Source organism: Terrapene carolina, unplaced genomic scaffold (genome assembly GCF_002925995.2).
Source record: "Terrapene carolina triunguis isolate 2854851 unplaced genomic scaffold, T_m_triunguis-2.0 Scaffold42, whole genome shotgun sequence".
Lineage (NCBI taxonomy): Eukaryota > Metazoa > Chordata > Testudines > Emydidae > Terrapene > Terrapene triunguis.
This window is the reverse complement of record NW_020664393.1, coordinates 4,100,805-4,119,541: the sequence shown is the minus strand read 5'-3', so window position 1 is coordinate 4,119,541 and position 18,737 is coordinate 4,100,805. Positions and strand designations below refer to the sequence as shown.

General features: G+C 43.7%; 1 protein-coding gene across 2 annotated transcripts in view; it reads left to right on the top strand.

Moving 5' to 3' along the window:
- Window positions 1-529: 529 nt before the first annotated feature.
- The window catches only part of AMD1 (adenosylmethionine decarboxylase 1), a 44,906-nt gene continuing 26,698 nt past the window's right edge, over window positions 530-18,737 (top strand). Inside the window, exon 1 of one of the 2 annotated variants that reach the window (XM_024216027.3) lies at window positions 530-974. In XM_024216027.3, coding sequence (XP_024071795.1) covers window positions 844-974 — 131 coding nt within the window. In that variant the 5' untranslated portion in view covers window positions 530-843. Of the gene's footprint in view, window positions 975-1,876; window positions 1,955-18,737 lie in introns of those variants that run through there. The other variant, XM_024216028.3, reaches the window with a different exon arrangement.

The following is an 18,737-nucleotide window of genomic DNA, read 5'->3' as shown; positions in this document are numbered from 1 at the left end:
CCTTTGTGGACACACTTACATCTGTTTACAACTGGCTAATGTTGATTTAGTTTAATACACTGGGGTTTGCACCACGTTGAAAAAAAAATACTTTCTCCCCTATTCACCCCCTTTCTCTCACACAAATAGCTTGTGTCACACTCCTCCCTTCTCAGCCTCAGGAACACTGACATCCCCAGCCCCATACCTCACTCTTAAACACCTTCTCGCGGCTCTCCGCTCGTTCCCCATACACCCCATATACCCCTCACACCACACACACTCCTGCTTTCCCCGTGTCGCTCTCGCTCGCAGTCCCATGCCTGCTTTCCCACTCACACAGCTCTCTCTGGGCGGGCTGCTGTTGAGGGTGGAGTCGAACAGTCCCAGACGAGTTGACAGGCAGGTGCGGTGTCCAATGGGAGCTGGGAGAGTGCGGGGCCGAGAGGCGCCTGTCCAATGGCCGCGCTCTGTGGCCAGTTCCCTGTTACCTGTGCGGGTATAAAGGCGGCTGCGTGCGCGGCGCCCCCTCGCTTACACAGTATGGCCGGCGACATTAGCTAGCGCTCGCTCTACGCTCTTCTCTGCAACAGGGGAACACACGGAATACAAGGAACCGAACCGCCTCGCCTGCCCCGCGCCCGCCCGCCCGGACTGTAACCCCCGCGCTCACGCCGCAGCCGCCGCGCACCCAGGCGGTTTCGCTGCTGTTGGTTTTGTTGAAGGGTCACATAACGTTATCTCCTGGAAGGTGACTCGCGGCCGGGGACCCGGCGGCGGCGCGGCCCGTGCAGCAGCAGCCGCCGGGGCGGCCGCCGGGCTGGGGTTAATTTCTGTGGTTGTTGGTTGCCGAGTTGTCGCGCCATGGAGGAGAACGGTGCACACTTCTTCGAAGGGACCGAGAAGCTGCTGGAGGTGTGGTTCGCCCGGGAGCAGCCCTCGCCGCAGGAGCCGCACCAGAGCAAGGGGTCCGGCGATCTCCGCACCATCCCCAGGTTGGCGCGCTGGGGGCGGGCGGAGGGGAGCCGGGCTGCCGCCGGTGGGCGCCGCGAGCCGCTTCGGGGTGCGGTTGGGCTGGGGGGAGGGGCGCGCCTGGCGCTGTTCCGGGTGAGGCTCTGGGGAGGGCGGGGAGCTGTAACCGTCCCCCGGCCTGAGGCGCGGCCTGTGCGTGCCCGGGGTGCCGGCCTGGCTCCGAGTCCCCGCCGGCCTGGCCTTGCCAGGTCCGGCCTCACGCGGAGTGTGACCTTCCCCTGCCCTCCAGGGGCCCCGGGCAGCGCCTCGCTCGCAGCCCGCCCGCGGCGCGGTGCCGGCGAAGGTGTTAGTCAGTGACCGGGCTCTGCGCAGGAGCCATGACACCCGCCTCCACCGCGTGGAGCCCGTAGGGCCCTACTGGCAACATGTGGTGACGGGCCAGGGGAGCCGCGGTGTCCGCGGGGCAGGGGTGTAGTGGGGGCAAGTGTCGCAGTCCTGCCCGCGGCCCGGCGCACGCGGAGGGGCCGTAGCTGCAGAGGCTGCTGCCCTGTGCGCACCCTGCGGCTTGAGTCTGGATTCGGCTAGCGCCTGGCCCTTCCCCTGATAGCGAAACCCAGGAGGGAGCCGCCTTTATGGCGGGATCCCCTGCTGCCAAGCGACCGGACTGAGGAGAAAGGGGTGGGCTGTCACCTGTGTCCAGACCCTCATTAGAGTGGGTATCCGCTACCTTCCCCCGCCCACGGAGCCTGCAGTAGGGAGGGAGCGATCGTGTCGTCTTTCTCTGCTGCGGAGGCAGGGCTGGGGGTTCCCTCATGGTGGGTATCGCAACAGCTCCAACTCTGTAATGCGTAGAGCGGGTTCAGATAACAACCTCCCTCCCCCGCAGGAACTATTAATCCGTGGGGATCCCCTGTCTGTGGTTGTGGCGCAGTGGGGCAGCCTGGCAGGCGGTAGGGAGTAGCCCCCTCCCAATGCTGAAGTGTGGCTGGAACCACGATTACACGTGAGTTTCCTGGCTCAGCCTTCTCCTCCTCTCCCCTCCCCCCCTAATCGGGATGCCTTTCCTATCCCATTGACAAATTCAAGCCAATGAGGTTTGGGTCTGGGACTGTCGCCCAATGGGCATTTCAGGAATGTGCTGGCGCTTCTTCCACCCCCATTCATGCAGGGGGGAGGAGAGGGCTGGGTCTCTCCTGTGCACGTGCTTCTAACTATTCTGCCTTACGTGGTAGGGACAGCGTCTCTGAGCTGTGGCTGCTCTGTTTTGTTAGTGCAGTATCTAAGACAAACCTGCTGGGGCACAGGTCTTGATTAAAAAGTGTTGGGCGTGACACACATGAGGTTTCTGCTACTCTAGGTTGTCTCACCAGTACAGTGTTGTGTTGCCTGGGAAGGGGTGTCTGCCAAGAGTCACACATCTGTACTCCCTTTGAGTGCTTGGACTGTAAAGGTGGTTAGCAGAAGGATCTGCCACTGAAGTGTTGCCTTCAGATGCTGGAGGTCAGAAGGAAATTAAAGTTGTGAATCTTAGTTGTAGATATGTATTTTTATCTCAACATTCTGTTTACATGCTTTTAGTACTGTAGAATGAGCATGGGGAAAAGCTTCTATGTAGTTTACATATTATTTAGTTGTTCAGGCAAATGGAGATGTGTAAGAAGTAATGCTACATGTGCACCAGGTCTCTGAATATACCCAGGTTGTGTTTATATATATATTTATATATATATATTTAAGTAGTGGCACAAAATATATTGAGTACTGTAAACTATCCCTGTTCTGAGGTGTTTACTCTCTGAAAGGGAAAAGGGGGATACAGCATACAAAGCAGAGTGGTCAGGATGATGACTGGCACACCTTAGTTCTATGGCTATCTCCCTAACTTCCTTTCCATCTAGCAATTATTGGTTGGCAAATTTCTTGCAGATTATGGCAGCAGAAGTAGGTCTTAATAATTTGAATCACAGGAGGCATTGCAGATCAGCTAAGGAAAGGCATCCCATGTTCAGAGGGCAGCAGAAATGGTATTGGAAGAATTGGATTGATTGTATTCAGGCTACCATCCTGGGTGCAGAAAAGCTTCTGATTTGGAAAACATACTATCAAGATCTTTGGAGTAGCTCATGGGTCAGAGTGCCAACCACAGGGCAGACTGTCAAGAAGCAGGGCAAAAACACCAAATTGGTTGAGAGTTCTATACTTGGGTTTCACCAAGTAACAGGTGCAAACTCAAGTACTATAGCAGCCAAACCATGGAGTCACAGACCCCTTAACTACTCTGGTCTATTTTGCCAGGCAAGCAAACTTACCTTCGTGATGGTCCCTTACATCAAAAATCACAATATTCAGGTTACTCCTAGTCCCAAAGGATCAGTCACCCTTGGTCAGTTGCACCTTAGACCTCATACCAAAGACAACACTTGATAGACAATCCTATAATCAACTATCTGAAGAGTTAACTAAGAAAAAGAAATAATTTAGAAGGTTAAAGCAGGTAAACATACATGCACAAATGAGTTAGTTTTAGGTTTCCTCTGGCAAGATACAAGGTTTCCTGAATTGCAGTTCCATTTACTCCATGGCAAGGTTTCTGTGTCCTGTCCCTCATGCTCCATTTGAGGCATGCAAGGGTACTGACTTTCAATGGGAGTTGGGCACCTAAGTGCTCTTTGTGCCTTGGAAAATCTCACCTTTAAAATAGAACAGTAAAACTAATTAAACCAGTGCAAGTTGTATGTAGAGAAGGGTTTATTTGCCAAATCTATAGTTCTAGAAGTATGGAAACTAAGGCCTAAAACTTGCACTTCAAGAAAGTAGGCACACTTATTCATATGGATTATTTTCTTCAATTGAATCAAATGGAGAGGAAGCATATGCTGACTTCTTTCCTTGTCTGTTCAATAGTCACTCTGCAACAGGGTGAATTTGATTTAAATCACTAGTCAGGAAGACTCAATTGAATCATGGATTTCTACATAAGAGTGCATTCTTGTTGGTTGTTATAACCTTAATGCATATTCTTCACAACTCAGATGTAGGTTTCATTTTTAGAAGGTACACACTATACATTTTTAAAGTGATTTACTTTGAAAACTTTTCCAATTAGTTTTACAGCTATATCTGAAAATGAATGATTGTTTGGTTATTTCATTTACCAAAGGTAATTGAAGTAGATATTTATGAAGTCACTGGGAGGTGAACTATCTCCAATTCAACAGGTTATTCATTAATATTTGGAGAATTTTCTTGCCATGCTGTATTAGGAGGAGAACATTACCGGACAGACATTTAAATTGTTTTATTTAACTAAAACAACACTATGTATTCTGGATTTTTTCTTCAGCAGCAAACACATATTTTAACAAAACAAGCATATGAATTTTTGAATTTAAACATTCAAGTTTTTTAAAATCAGGTTTGCTTTTGTTAAAATTGTTTTTAACTAAAATAGTTAAATTAAATATTTAAAAAAAAATTAAATCGACTGTCAGCCAGGTCAACATGAGAAACTTAAAATATTGGCTTCTGTAGCTAACTCAGTTGTCTTCACCTTCATTTTCCTGTTTGTTCATAACCTGAAAAAGAAAAACAAGCTTTCCTGCTTTTTCAGGTCCCAAATGATTTCTCAATTTGGCATGAATTAGTCCAAAGGAAGAAAATATTCTTTTTACACCAGCAGAAGAAGCTACTGCTGTTAAAAGTGAGAGTATCACTTCAACGGTCTCTAAATCCAAGTGCTTAAGTGACTTCCACCAGTTCACTGGTGTGACTTTCTTTAAAACATCATCAGCAAACATATATTTCTTGAATGGTTCTTATTCCCAAACTGGGTCTCTTTTACGGCCTGCTTTCCCTTTTAGTGAGAATGGTATGGTAGATCTCAAATCAATGAAGGCTACACTCGGAAAGACCCCAAGGTTTCAGAAATATGCTGCTCAAACAGTTTCACTTCTGTTTCTACTGCCTGTCCCCCCCCTTTCTCAAATTTATCTCCAGACTACTTCTCCTTGTGCAGATCTATTCCACACCCAACAATCTTGCACTTTTAGAGAGTGGTAAGGGATTGACTCTGTGTACACATTTGCAGAGGGACAATAGGGTTGAGGTCTGTTATTTCTCACCTATGTATTTATTTAAAAGCATTTTTGCTGTTAACAAGCATGTTCTCTGGAGACAAATCCACAATTTGAGAACTGCAAAACTAGTCATCTCTGATGGTATCTTCTAGAATGAGCTCTGAGTCCCATTGGGTAGATAGAGAGATTAACCTAAATAATCTATATAGAAGCCCCTGGAACCCCATAAGATTGGGTTCCTAATCCATTAACTATTGGAACTCATTTACAAAATTTTTCTTAAACATTACATGAATATATTTTCTCATACTATAGAATCAGAATTTATAATCCCTATTCCATTATCTGAATTTGAGGTATCTTTGAGCTATAATGTATCTTAATTAAAACTATCTGTAGATGATTTTTTTCTCAAAAAGCATTTAAATCTGATTTAAATAAAGTTTTTATTTTAAAAAAAATCATTGATTTTTATCCACCCTACTCTGCAATCTATTTTAAGTACATACTATACTCTTCATTTTTCTCCATAACTCTAGAGTAGTAAATATAAGAATATAAGGTGCATCTAGCCCAGTATCCTGTCTTCTGATAGTGGCCAGTACCGGGTGCCCCAGAGGGAATGAACAGAACAAGTAATCATCAAGTGATCCCTCCCCTGTCGCTTATTCCCAGCTTCTGGCAAACAGAGGCTAGGGACACCATTCCTACCCACCCTGAAATCCAGAGAAACCCTGTGATCCAGAATAATTTTTAAGAGGTTTATTTCATTAATTGCAGAATGATATATTCATGCATATAACTTTGGGAAGTCATTTCTAAATATGGTTCATTGCTTTTCAAGGAATTATTATTCAGAGGCTATTAAAGCTCACTTTTACTTATGAAATCATAGCTACTAACTCTTTTGAACAGCCACTCAATCTTCTCACTTTTTAAAATGTAATCAAAGATTTAAGAACGTCTGTGCTTTGATTCATGGGTCTTAATTACCATGAAATCCTGAAGAAAATAAGTTAAAATCTTATGTTGAACAGTACTGCATACTGTTTTCTCTAATTGAAAATTCTTTATACTTAAGTTTGTGTTGGCACATCCCAAATATATATCAATTCCTCTGACAAACAAGATCATGTAAAGAAGTGAAATAAAAATTTCCTCATGGAAGAAATCTATATACCTAATTATACTTAATATTTAGATCACTGAGCATTTAATTGTAATACTGTTACAATTATTGCTGTTTCTTAAAGTAAATCTTCACATGTGAACTAAATTGGTGAAGGCAATTTGCGAATACAAACTTCTGAAATGCTTACATCAAACTCTCTGCAAACATCCATATTACACAAGTTAGCATTGCTCTTCTATTAAAATGATAGTTAAATATCAACATTTTTAGTTGTTAATTGGATGCAAATAACTAAAAAACCTTTCTTTATAATATGCTTACAACTAACTGTAAGCTGGCCCCTTCATGTTTTGATGGACACTGCAAGACAAAAATAGGTAGGAATCATAAGATAAGAACTCTGGGGCATTCAACACTATTCTCTGCAGAAAGATCTTTTCCATTGGTGATACTACACTTTTAAGTTTGCTTTACAATTCCGTGGTGGTCTTCACCACTTGGTTTGAAACGAAAATTGGAACTGTCAGAAAGATTCCTGGGAGGTGTATAAAATCTTCACGTGTGTATAAAGTACAGTGAACACAGTTTGCTTCCTACGTAACTTTGTGCATCTTTAGAATTCTCATAGAGCTTTGGTAAAGATTAAGTCAATTTTTTTGTAGAGAGCTTGGGAAAAGTTTACTTTTTTCTCATGTCACTAATGCTGGTAGTATGACTAGATGGAAATGTCAATGTGGACCATACTTACCTTCGGATGGTCCACCTCTCTTCACATTCAAAATAGCACCATATACCTGTGGCAACTACAATAACTGCATATATGGAAAAGCAGTATTAGGAAAGCTTGTGTTGTCAGCTATATTTTAGAGCAGTTTAGCAACTGAAATAAGGAATAGCTAGCATCATATGACTGGTCAGCTCTATGACCACCAAGAACTTTTGTAATGCATTATACTCAGTTTAAGAGCTGAATAATTACCATAAAAATAAAATTAAAAAGCGGACCATACCAAAAGAAATCATAACTATGTAGTCTTAGTAGTGACAGTTCTGTTTAGATAAAAGTTTAATTGGTATAGAGTTGCATTGCACACACTGATATGAACTTACTTAAAGCAAGCAATTACTTAGCTGCCATTTAATGTTTTGGATGGACTTCTTTCAGCTTGAGAAATTGAGTGAATCTTTGCTTCTAGATTTAAATTGTTGTACTCTCTACAGATGTAGCCTGAACTTAAATTCTGGTAATGTGTAAGGAACATAAAGTATGGACTAAGGTCCCCTTTGAACTACCAGGCAAACATAACTGATACTGATTTACATAGCTTCAGTAATAGAAATTAAGTTCTGAATCAGTATATGAAACAGTTTGAACGTGAAATCTGTAATGGCTAAAATAGCGCTGTTTACACCAAACATGGTGGATTTAAAAAAAATAAAGAATTTGTTTAAATTAAATATCAACTCATTTCAAATTTAATTTGAAATTGGCAGTTGTTTAAGGCCTAAACTTATTATGATCTATTTTTGTGTTTAATTTAAATGATTAAGCAGTACATGTTTGTAGCTGACGTTTTAAAGTTATACCACTGAACTGCTGATGGAAGTTGTTGGCTAAGCATCTGGAACCAGAGTTTAAATGCTGAACCAGCTTTTGACAGCAGAGTAGCTGCCTCTTCTGCAGGTGTTCAGGGAATATTTTCTTTTCAGTTTATTCAGTTTGGTTCAATTACTAGTTCATTCAGAGTTAAGAAATCATTTGAGTGATAAAGCTGGAAGGTTTGTTTTTATTTTCCAATCTAGTTTGAGGGGATGAGATGTACTAATTGTAAAATCTTGGAGGACATGGTGACCAGAAACAATAAGTTCAGATAATAATTTAATACATCAGTTTTAAAGGCAAAACATATTTTGATAAACTTTTAAATGTATCCAGCACATTTAAGGTAGTTTTCTTTAAAGTAAATGCTGTTTTTGTGTATTTTTAATCAAATTTGAATTTCCATCCGAATAGTTTTTTACAAATCACAAATAAAAAATATCTAGTAAGTCATGCACCATTTTCTAACAGAATAAAAGGTAAAAATTAAGAATCTGAATAAATGTAAATTATATAATTGTCTAAATACATATGTAGATATAGTGCATCCTCCTGGTTAGCAAGATGTGTCAAGTTTAGTGTAAAGGCTGTATTTAGTTGCAGATAAACATGTTTTAAAGGTTACCAAACAGTGAGAATCAACCTTTCTTTAGAAAAATAACTGAAGTACAAATGTAAAACGCAACTAAAACTTATTTAAATCAAGGTTTCTTGCTTGCTGTTTGAAATCATGATTAAAATTGGTAATTTAAATAATTTTGATTTAAATCAGTCCACCCTGTCATCAAGTTGTATATGAAATAGGGGAACAACTACAGGAATCCTTTTTCTCCTGGGCAATGAAGGTCTGAATGTGATAACTTTAGCTTTTCCACATTGAAAAATATAATTGTAAATGGAGCATTATTCTGGAAAATAGTTTAATAACTACCTATTGAATAGATAGCTGGTCTGCATTACAGCATTTCACCTTGGATTTTAAATGTCTGGCTATGAATGTCCCCATTATCAGACTGCTGGCACTGTTCATTTAGCCAACCTCCGTGTTCCTGCTTTCTGATTGCTGAGCATAATCATCTGACAGGCAATTAATGCAAAGCAGGACAGCCTGACTTCCCTGGTCATTGCTATATGAATTCTCCCAGTGAACCATGCTTAACCTGCTAGTGAACTAGTTAAGAAATACTTCTGGATGGGCAGAAGATACTTTTGGAAGGGGCAGGATATCTTTATACAAGTGATCTGGTATTTGAGTATCCTGTAACAAACAAAATCTTGTGGCGGAGTATGAAATGGAGTGAAATCCATTTTAAGTTGCTACCCTAGGATCAGCAAAAATCAGTTGCCTAGTTGAGTTAATCAAACAAAGTTGAATGAAGCTCTGTGAGAAACCTTGTCTTAAACTTGTCTTCTGGAGATGATTCATCATAGGGTCTGTCTACACCAGAGACTTCTGCACATTGTAGTTCCCTACAATAAATGTGTTACAATGATGTAAATAAAAAGCAACCTGTAGCAGTGTCTTACCTCCAAATTGATCTGTATTGGTGTAAATCACTTTTATATTGATGCAGTATAGTAGTGGGGGGGTTATTTTGGTGTAGCTATAGTTACATGAGTGCAAAAGTCTCTGGCATTGACAAGCCCTTAGTGTGGTCATTCTGAACCTTTGCCATACCTGGACTCCTCCTCCTTCCCAGTTAGCAATATAGAAATGGTTTGGTGGTCACAACTCAGACACCTGTTTGTAATCACAGGTTGAGAACCCATGCCATATTCTGCCTCTGCAGATAAACTTTCAGAATAAAGTAGTACTTCACTGATGAGCGTTCTGCAAGGGCTGAGCTACATTCAGCAAGGAAAAATCCTTGTTTCTTTGAATTTAAAAACACCATTCAGAACTTTCCTTGTGAAAGTCAGCAAGTACCAGTGTGGAAGAAAAGCTGCTGCTGAGTGCCCATTTCCTTTCATAAAATAGAAGAGGCATGCATTTACCAAGTAAAAGTTGTAAACTTCAAAGCCTTATCAAGTACTTTTGTCAGTTCTGCTGGCATTGCTTGGCTTCCAAAGCTTTCTGGTGAATTGAATGACAAGTCCAAATGGCTTTTGTGGTACAATAGACTTGATTCTAGTCACAAGGCTGCTGTGTTGCTCAGGCACAATCCATGCAAATACCAATCCAGCCCAAATATGAGACTGTTTCATTGATTTCAAGGCTAGAAGGGGACCACTGTGATCATCTAGTCTGATCGCCTGTACAATCCAGGCCATAGAACCTTCCCCAAAATAATTTCTAGAGCATATCTCTTAAGAAAACATTCAGAGATGGAGAATCTACCATGACCCTTGGTAAATTGTTCAATGGTTAATTATTCTCACTGTTAAAAATAGGTGCTTTATTTCCAGTCTGAATTTGTCTAACTTCAGCTGCCAGTCATTGAATTTTATCTGTCTTTGCTAGGGTGAAGATCCCATTATCAATTTTTTTGTCCGTATAGGTACTTACAGACTGTAACCAAGTCACCCTTTAATCTTCTCTTTAAGATATAGTGATAGCTGCAGGGAGCTCAATCTATGCCATGTTTTCTGATCCTTTAATCATCTTCATGCCTCTTCTCTGAACTGTCTCCAATTTATCAACATCCTTCTTGAGTTACGGACACCAGAACTGGATACAGTATTCCAGCAGTGGTCACACCAGTACCAAATATAGAGGTAAAATAATCTCTCTGCTCTTTGAGATTCCCCTGTTCATGGATCCAAGGATTGCATTAGCCCTTTTGGCAACAGTCTCTCATTGGGAGCTTATGTTCAGCTCATCCTTCTCCATGACCCCTAAATGTTTTACAGTCACTGCTTCCCAGGATAGAGTCCCCCATCTTTTAAATATGGCCTACATTCTTTGTTCCTAGATGTGTATATATTTAGCCATATTAAAACATAGTTTGCTTGAAGCCAAGCAATCCGGCTTGCTCTGTATCAGTGACCTGTCCTCTTTCCTTATTTTACCACTCCCCTAATATTTGTCATCTGCAAACTTTCAAGGATTTTGGTTTTCTTCCAAGTCACTGATAAAAATGTTAAATAGCATAGGACCAAGAACCGATCCCAGTGGGACCCCTCTAGAAACACCCTCGAAATGCTGATTCCCCATTTCTAACTACATTTTGAGACCTATCAATTTGTCAGCTTTTAATGTGTGCCCTGTTAATTTTATCATTCTAGTTGTTAATCAAAATGTCATGTAGTACCAAGTAAAATGCTTACAAAAATTTCAGTTTATTATATCAACACTATGGCCTTTATTAACCAAACTTGTATTCTCATAAAGAGTCAAGTTAGAAAGAATCCATCTTCCATAAACCCAAGTTGATTGGCATTACTTATATTACCCTCCTTTAATTCATTATTAATCAAGTCTAGTATCAGTCATTCCATTATCTTACCTGGGATTTGAGTGTTAAACTGACAGGCCTATAATTACCTGGGTCGTTTCCTTTACCCTTCTTAAATAATGGCACAACGTTACCTTTTTTGCAATCTTTTGGAACTTCCCCAGTGTTCCAAGAGCTGTTGAAAATAAACATTATGGTCCAGCAAGTTCCTCAGCCAGCTTTTTTAAAACTGTTGGATGCAAGTTATCTGGACTTACTGATTAAAATATTTTTAACTTTAGTAGCTGCTGTTTAACATCCTCCAGAGATGCTAGTAGAATGAAAGTGTTAGCATATGACTGTATCATCTGTTTTTCCCAAATACAGAACAAATATTTACTGAACACTTCTGACTTTTCAGTATTGATAATTGTGCCATTTCCATCTAGTAATGGACCAATGCTGTTAGGATTCTTTGTTTTACTTTTAAACTCTTTATTATCCTTAACTCTGGTGGCCATAGACTTTTCCTTGTCCCTTTGGTTATCTGATCAATTTGCTAACAATTCCTATTTTCTGATTTATATTTATGCTGTCTTCCCCTTTCTTCCATTTATTTTATATTTTTATTTTTATAGGTCACTTCCCTTCCCTTCTAAAGTAGGTTGTTTTTAACCAATATAGTCTTCCTTGAGTGTGGCTTTTTGGACCTCTAGTAAAGTCCTTAAACAATTCGCAATTATCATTCACATTTTTCCTATTAAATTGTTCCAGCTAATTTGGCTCAGTTTTCAGTTTTGTGAAACTGACGTTTTCAAGAACCATATATATTACTGGTTTGGACTTCATTCGGTTTGCACTTTATAAATGTGATTAAGTTATGATCACATGTACCTAAACTACAGTTAGCTCTTAGTTGTGTGATTAGTTCCTCTTTATCCCTCAGATGAGGTCTAGTGTAGAATTCCCCTGTGTTGGAGGCAACATTTTTTGAGTTAGGAAATTGTCATCTATAATACTTAGAAATTCTGTGGGTGTTGTAGTATTGGTGCATGGTATGTCTAGCATATGTTTTGAAGTCCTCCATGATCTCTCAGCTTTTTTTCCTACACATGATAGGTAGTTGTGTAAGGAGCCAATCATCCTGTTCCCTGGTATGATTTGGTGGTCTGTAGCAGCTGCCAACTAATACACATCTTGTACTTTATCTGTTAGGATGTTGATCCACAAGCTTTCAAAATCATTTTCTTCCAAGTTATCAGTGACTCCCAAAACATTTTTTGACTGAGTGCTACTCCCATTCCTGTTTTTGCTCACTTGATCCTTTCTAAATAGGTTACAACCATTGATTTCAATAATCCAGTCATGGAGATCATTCCCTTTCAGGTTTCGTAATACCAACTAGGTGGAATTTATGTTCCTAAATGAGCAGTTCCAATTCCTCTTGTTACCTATGCTCTTGCTATCAGTATATAGGCAAATGAAGAATTTCTTCATGTCCTTTGGTTCCTTGATTGATTTTTGTGCTAAATGAGTGCTTGTATCTTCCCTCTTTTTACTCTCCTTTTGTTGTTAGTTTAGTGCCCTCCTGACTACTTTGGCCAGCCTGGCTCTTAGGAGATTGGTTCCCTTTCTACTGAGATGGAGGTCATCTAAACTATGCAATCTCCTTTTACCATAGAAGGTGATTGGTGTTCCACAATATCAAACATCTACACCACTTACCTAGCTAGTACTTCACTTCCAAAGTCTTCTGCCTTGTCTTCCTTTGCTCACAGCACAGGAAGAAACTGTGATCACTTGGAAATTCTTCTCCTTCAACACCCTTCCAAGTACCCTGAAGTCTTGTCTGATCTGTGATATCCCACAATGCAGTGTCATTAGTGATATGAACCATCATGAATAGATCCTTGCCCATTAACTTGAGAATCCTATTCATTGTTAGAGTGATGTCTCATGTTTTGGCTCTGGAAAGGCAGCATACCATCCTGTTGTCCTGTGCCTTGCAGAATGGTTTTTTTCAGTTCTTCCAAGTATTGAATCCCCAACAAGAATAGTCTGTCATCTTTAGACAGTTGGAGAACTCTTCGTAGGCAAACTTGATTTTTTTTTCTTACAGGTTGAGTTGAGCTACCATCTTCAGGGTTAGATGGTGCCCGTACATTCCCTTGGACCAGCTGGATCTTGAGATCTTCCACAGTTTTCATGTTGAGGACCTGGTATCGATTGGAAACTGCTAGCTGTATGGAATTCCTCCTGGTCCTCTCTTCTCTGGTAGCCACAGCCTGCCCATCTTCATCTGTCCCCAGCTGTGAAGAGCACCGCTGTGACCTCTTCTCATGCTTACATACTGTCAGATCTCCCCTGACTTCCTCTTTTTCTGATTCTTTGGTGGCCAGCTCCTTTTGTTCTTGAACCTGATGGTTCCTGTACCTGGCTGTCTAGGAACTCCTCAGCGTCTCTGCTTGCCCCTTAATCTAAGAATCTTTCTCCACCACAGCCACCAAGTTGCATTTCATGCACAGGAAGTGACTTCTGACTTCAGACAGGAAAGAAAACATGGCACATCTGTGGCAAGTCACCACAACTGTTCTGTTGCTGGTCATCTTGAAATCTGAGTGGGACCTGGAAGGAAGAAAAATATCACTTTCTCTAAGCTCCTGCCATAACTGTTTTCTGCGTCTGTTCGTGGCTCTGGAATTTGCCTGGGAACTGACTTTTTATACCAAGTCACCCTGCTTAGCTCATTTCAGCTCTGCCCCTCACCACCAGGCAGCAGTTAACTCAGACTTCAGACAGTGGGACTGATTAACGCTCCACATTTCAGTCTCAGGGCATGTCTACAAACTTTAAGTCGACATACAGGCACCGGAGTAATTAAGTTGTTTGTGCATGTCCACGCCATGGTCCTTGTGTCGGTGGAGTGCATCCTCACTAGCAGTGCTTGCATGCATAGCCACAGGGGGGTTTGGGAAGGGCTTGCAAACGGGTGACTGGGAACATGGCTTCAGCATCCCATGATATACTTTTCTCCCTCCCCTGATTTTATCTGCAACCCATAATATTTTCCAAAAGGCTGGCATAACTGTGCATATACCATCTCTAGCGAAATATGGATCCAGACAGCTGTGCACTATTGTGAGCATTACAAAAACTGTGCACCTTATCCAGTGGTATTTTCAGAGAGAAGCTGCTGCACGGAACATTGCAATGTCCTTCAAGTAGCCTTGCTGGAAGCCATGGAACAAAACAATTCCTGGTTGTTGGCAGTCGCGCAGCAGCTGAACACAGTGGTGTGCCAATTCTGGTCCTGAGAAGCAAGCTGATTGGTGGGATTGCATCGTCATGCAAGTATGGGATGATGAGCAGTGGCTGCAGAACTTTTATACACATAAGGCCACTTTCGAGGAACTGTGTGCTGAGCCCTCCCCAGCCCTGCAGTGCAGCAACACTAAAATGAGACATGCTCTGATAGTGGGAAAAGCGAGTGGTGATTGCTGTGTGGAAGCTTTCAATGCCAGATTGCTACTGGTCAGTGGGGAATCAATTTGTAGTTGGGAAATCCACTGTGTGGGTTGCTGTGATCCAAGTATGCAGGGCCATTAATCGTCTTCTCCTAAGAAGGGTCACTCTGGGCAATGTGCAGGAGATACTGGATGGTTTTGCTGCAATGGGGTTCTCCAACTGCAGTGGAGCGATAGCATGCATATCCATATTGGCACCAGACCACCATTGTCAGAGTACATAAGCAGCAAGGGATACTTTTCTATGGTGGTGCAAGTGCTGGTGGATCACATGGGGAGGTTTTACTGACAACGTGGGATGGTCCGGGAAGGTGTCTGATGCATGCATCTTTAAGAACACAGGTCTGCTCAGAAAGCTGTAAGCAAGGACTTGTTTTCCAGACTGCAAAATCACCATTGATGTTGAAATGCCAGTAGTGATCCTGGGAGGTCCAGCCTACCCCTTACTCCCATCGCTCATGAAGCCGTACACCAGACATCTGGACCGCAGCAATGAGCGGTTAAACCAGGGGTCAGCAACCTTTCAGAAATGGTGTGCTGAGTCTTCATTTATTCACTCTAATTCAAGGTTTCACGTGCCAGTAATACATTTTAATGTTTTTAGAAGGCCTCTTTCTATGAGCCCCCTGGACTAGTGGCCAGGACCCGGGCAGTGTGAGTGCCACTGAAAATCAGCTCGTGTGCCGCAGGTTGCCTACCCCTGGGTTAAACAATAGGCTCAGCAAGTGCAGAATGGTTGAATGTGCCTTTGGCCATTTGAAGAGTTGCTGACGTGAAGCAGTGTATCTCAGAGAGACTTTGAAAACCCATTTTATTAATGACTGTGATGGGGCAGTGCCCCTCATTGTCTGGCAAAGGATTAATAGCAGCTCTTGGAGCAGCTGCGCAAAACCCAACCAACCAGAGGAAGGCTTAGAAGCAGCCAATCAGGGCCAGGTTGGGTCCTATAAGAAGGGCTGCAGGGAAGAGAGGAGCTGAGTTTGTCCCTGGAGCTTGAGGGAGGAGGACTGGCTGCCTGTAGAGAGAAGTACCTGGGACAGGGCAGGGTTGGGGGAGCAAGCAGAGCTCCCAGACTGTGGCCTTGATACAGGGGCCAAGTAGGTGCTGGGGCTATGGGGAAGCGGCCCAGGGAAAGCAGGTAGCCGCAGAGGGGAAGGAGAGGCAGTGAGCGCTTGCTATAGGGTCCCTGGCTTGGGGCCCAGAGTAGCGGGTGGGCCTGGCCCTGCTCCCCCTTTGCCTCACTGGCTGCCAAGGGAAGTGGCCAGCCAAAGGACTGCAGTTTGCCCCAAGCAAGGGGCTGGACTAGGGGCTGCAGTTCGTCACTGCAGCAAGAAGCCAGGCAAAGGACTGCTGGTTCACCCAGAAGGGGGAGATAATGGAGTTGGGGCACAGCCGGAGGGCCATGCCCTGAAGAGGACGCCGTAGTCTGGAACAACGCGGGTCCCCAGAGACGGTGGAGAAGCAGTGACGGAAAGTGAGACACCACAAGAGGAGGATGCCCTGCTGATGGACAGAGCTAATTCCCGAAGAAACCAGCAGGAGGTGTCACGGTGGTGAGCACAACCTGTTACAATGACCCACAGTAATGTGTGGTGCTTTTCTGTGTTGTGCCTACCAATTGTCTGAACCTTGCTGTGACTGCTGTGTATGTAGTGATGTTACCTTGGAAAAAATACCTGTTGCTTTGCTCTGAAAATAATGTACAACCCCCGCTCACTAGCACCAGTAGAGCTGCCTCCCAACCTACTGCTGGAAGACCATCACTGGGGAGAAATTCCATTCAGCCTTGGCCCTTCCAAAGGTACTGCTGGTGAATGGGGGATGTACTTGATGCCTGGGGAATGTGCATTGACCCAGCAACTCCTCTGTGTTGGGGGCTGAAACAGTGGCTGCCATGAGTGAGGGGAGTGTGGGCTGCTGCTTAGAGTGTGGAAGGGATGGGAGCCAGGACTCCTGACTTCCATTCACCACTCCGGGTCTTTGAAGTTGTGCTCACACCCCCTTGCCTCAGTTTCCCCCTCTTTGCCTCCCCCCACAATTTCATTTTCAAGACATGGACTTTTAGTTTCTCTGTGTGTGTGTGTGTGTGCGCGCGCGCGCCCAAAAAAATTTTTGACAAAGAATTAAACCTTGGAAAGATGGGAATACGATGGGGGGGGAAAACACATTCATCTCTTTAAAAATCAGTGTGTGTGGCTGAGATTCTGTGCATCCTTGCCTGAGGCTGAGCGGAAGGGATATTGCATTTGCCCCCCACACCTAAAGGAATGTGTGTGGAGGGAGGGGGGAGTACAGCGATGTTGGAATGCAGTTCTGCAGGGGCTGCAGAGGGAGTCAAGCCTCAAGCTGTTTCTCCTGTAGGACATTCAGATGCCTCAGCATGTCTTTGTTCCTTCAGAATCCCCATCATCACCTTCTCTGTGCCATGCTCATTCTTAGGGGCTTTTCTCCTCCTCATAATGTCTGTGTCCATGTTTTCTGCAAGAGCAATCCTCCATGCCCTCTGTTCAGTTTCCACTGTCCCAGAGGTATTCATTATCTCATTAAATGTTGTCATGCATTCTCTTTCGCCTTTATCTTATCTGGGAGACCCTCTCCGCTGGTGTGGAGGAAGTGTAAAGGCTACACTTTCAGCTGTAAAACAAGCGCAGCACAAAGGGACCGTTGTCAGTGCAAACTTGCCATATAAAAATACTTTCCCTGAATCTATGCAAGTGTAAAGCAGAACATTTTCATTTCTACAAGGTATTCATTGAACTTGTTTGCTGTCCTAGCCATGGTGAGTAGGGCAAGGGAGCTGGACCATCTGCAGTGGGCGGGGGGGGGGCCAGGAGGGAACAACATGACCCGCAGCAGAACTGTAGGTGCCCAGGGGACCATGCCACCTTCCCTTTCTAACATGAACATTGTCTGGAGGTCAGGGTCTGGCATTCCCCCTCCCAAACTGCAAGCCGAGGCAGTGATGGCCATGTGTCTGCATGTGATGGCCTATGGCCACTGAAACATTTTCCTTTTCTTCCCCTGCCACTGTTAGCCTCCCAGGGTAGCCCGGGACACAGTGGGAGGCCTGGACCATCTACCTGCCCCATGCGGGGGGGGGGGGGGCGGCAGGGTGCCCAAGAGCAGCCCTTGACCTGTGTCCTCGCACCTTGTCTGCCCTAGGCTTAGTTTGTGTGGGCAATGCCAACCCCTGCCACCCAGACTACAGGCATGTAGTGTCAAGCGTGGGGGAAGGGATGGAAAAACAAGAGGGGGCCCACAGGCACTAGTGTTTGTGGGTCGAGCAATTGAAGTGAATACTACCACTGTCTCCCATAGATAACCCTAGCTGATATGCTCCTGAAAGTAACACAGGCTGCAAGGGAACAGCTGCTGCAAGTGTCCAGGTACAGACTGGGTCCTTATGCTGTGTACTGCGATGATGCCTGCCAAATTAATACTGGAGTGGTGTGTGAAAGTGTCGTACCATGGTGGAGGAAATAAGGCGACCTTCCCCAGAAACCTTCTACAATGGATTAGAGTACCTGCATGATAGTTTCCTGGAGATCTTTATGGAGGATTCCCAGGACATTCCTCTGTACACAATGTTTTGCAGGGCACTCTCTGCCTAGCTTGTCCAGGCACTGGGAAGCAGGTAGCCACTCTACTGCAACTGTTTTTTTTTTTAAATAAAAAAACAAAAACATAAGAACATGTGACCCCCCCCCCACACACACACACAATACTTATGGTAAGTGCTTACTCAACAGAGGTTCCTTCCCTGGAATCACGCTTAGCCATGCTGCTGCTCTACACTTGGCTGAACTTCTCCAGGGTTGCAAACAGCTCCTGGCTCTCCGGGACAAAATACCAGAAAATATCATATTGCTGCTATATAAACTTATGGTATGCCCACATCTGGAATTCTGTGTGCAGATGTGGTCGCCCCATCTCAAAAAAGATGCATTGGAATTGGAAAAGGTTCAGTAAAGGGCAACAAAAATGACTGGGGTATGGAACGGCTTCCATATGAGGAGAGAGTGACTGGGATTTCTCAGCTTGGAAAAGAGACTACTAGGGGATTGGGGGGGGGGGGGGGGG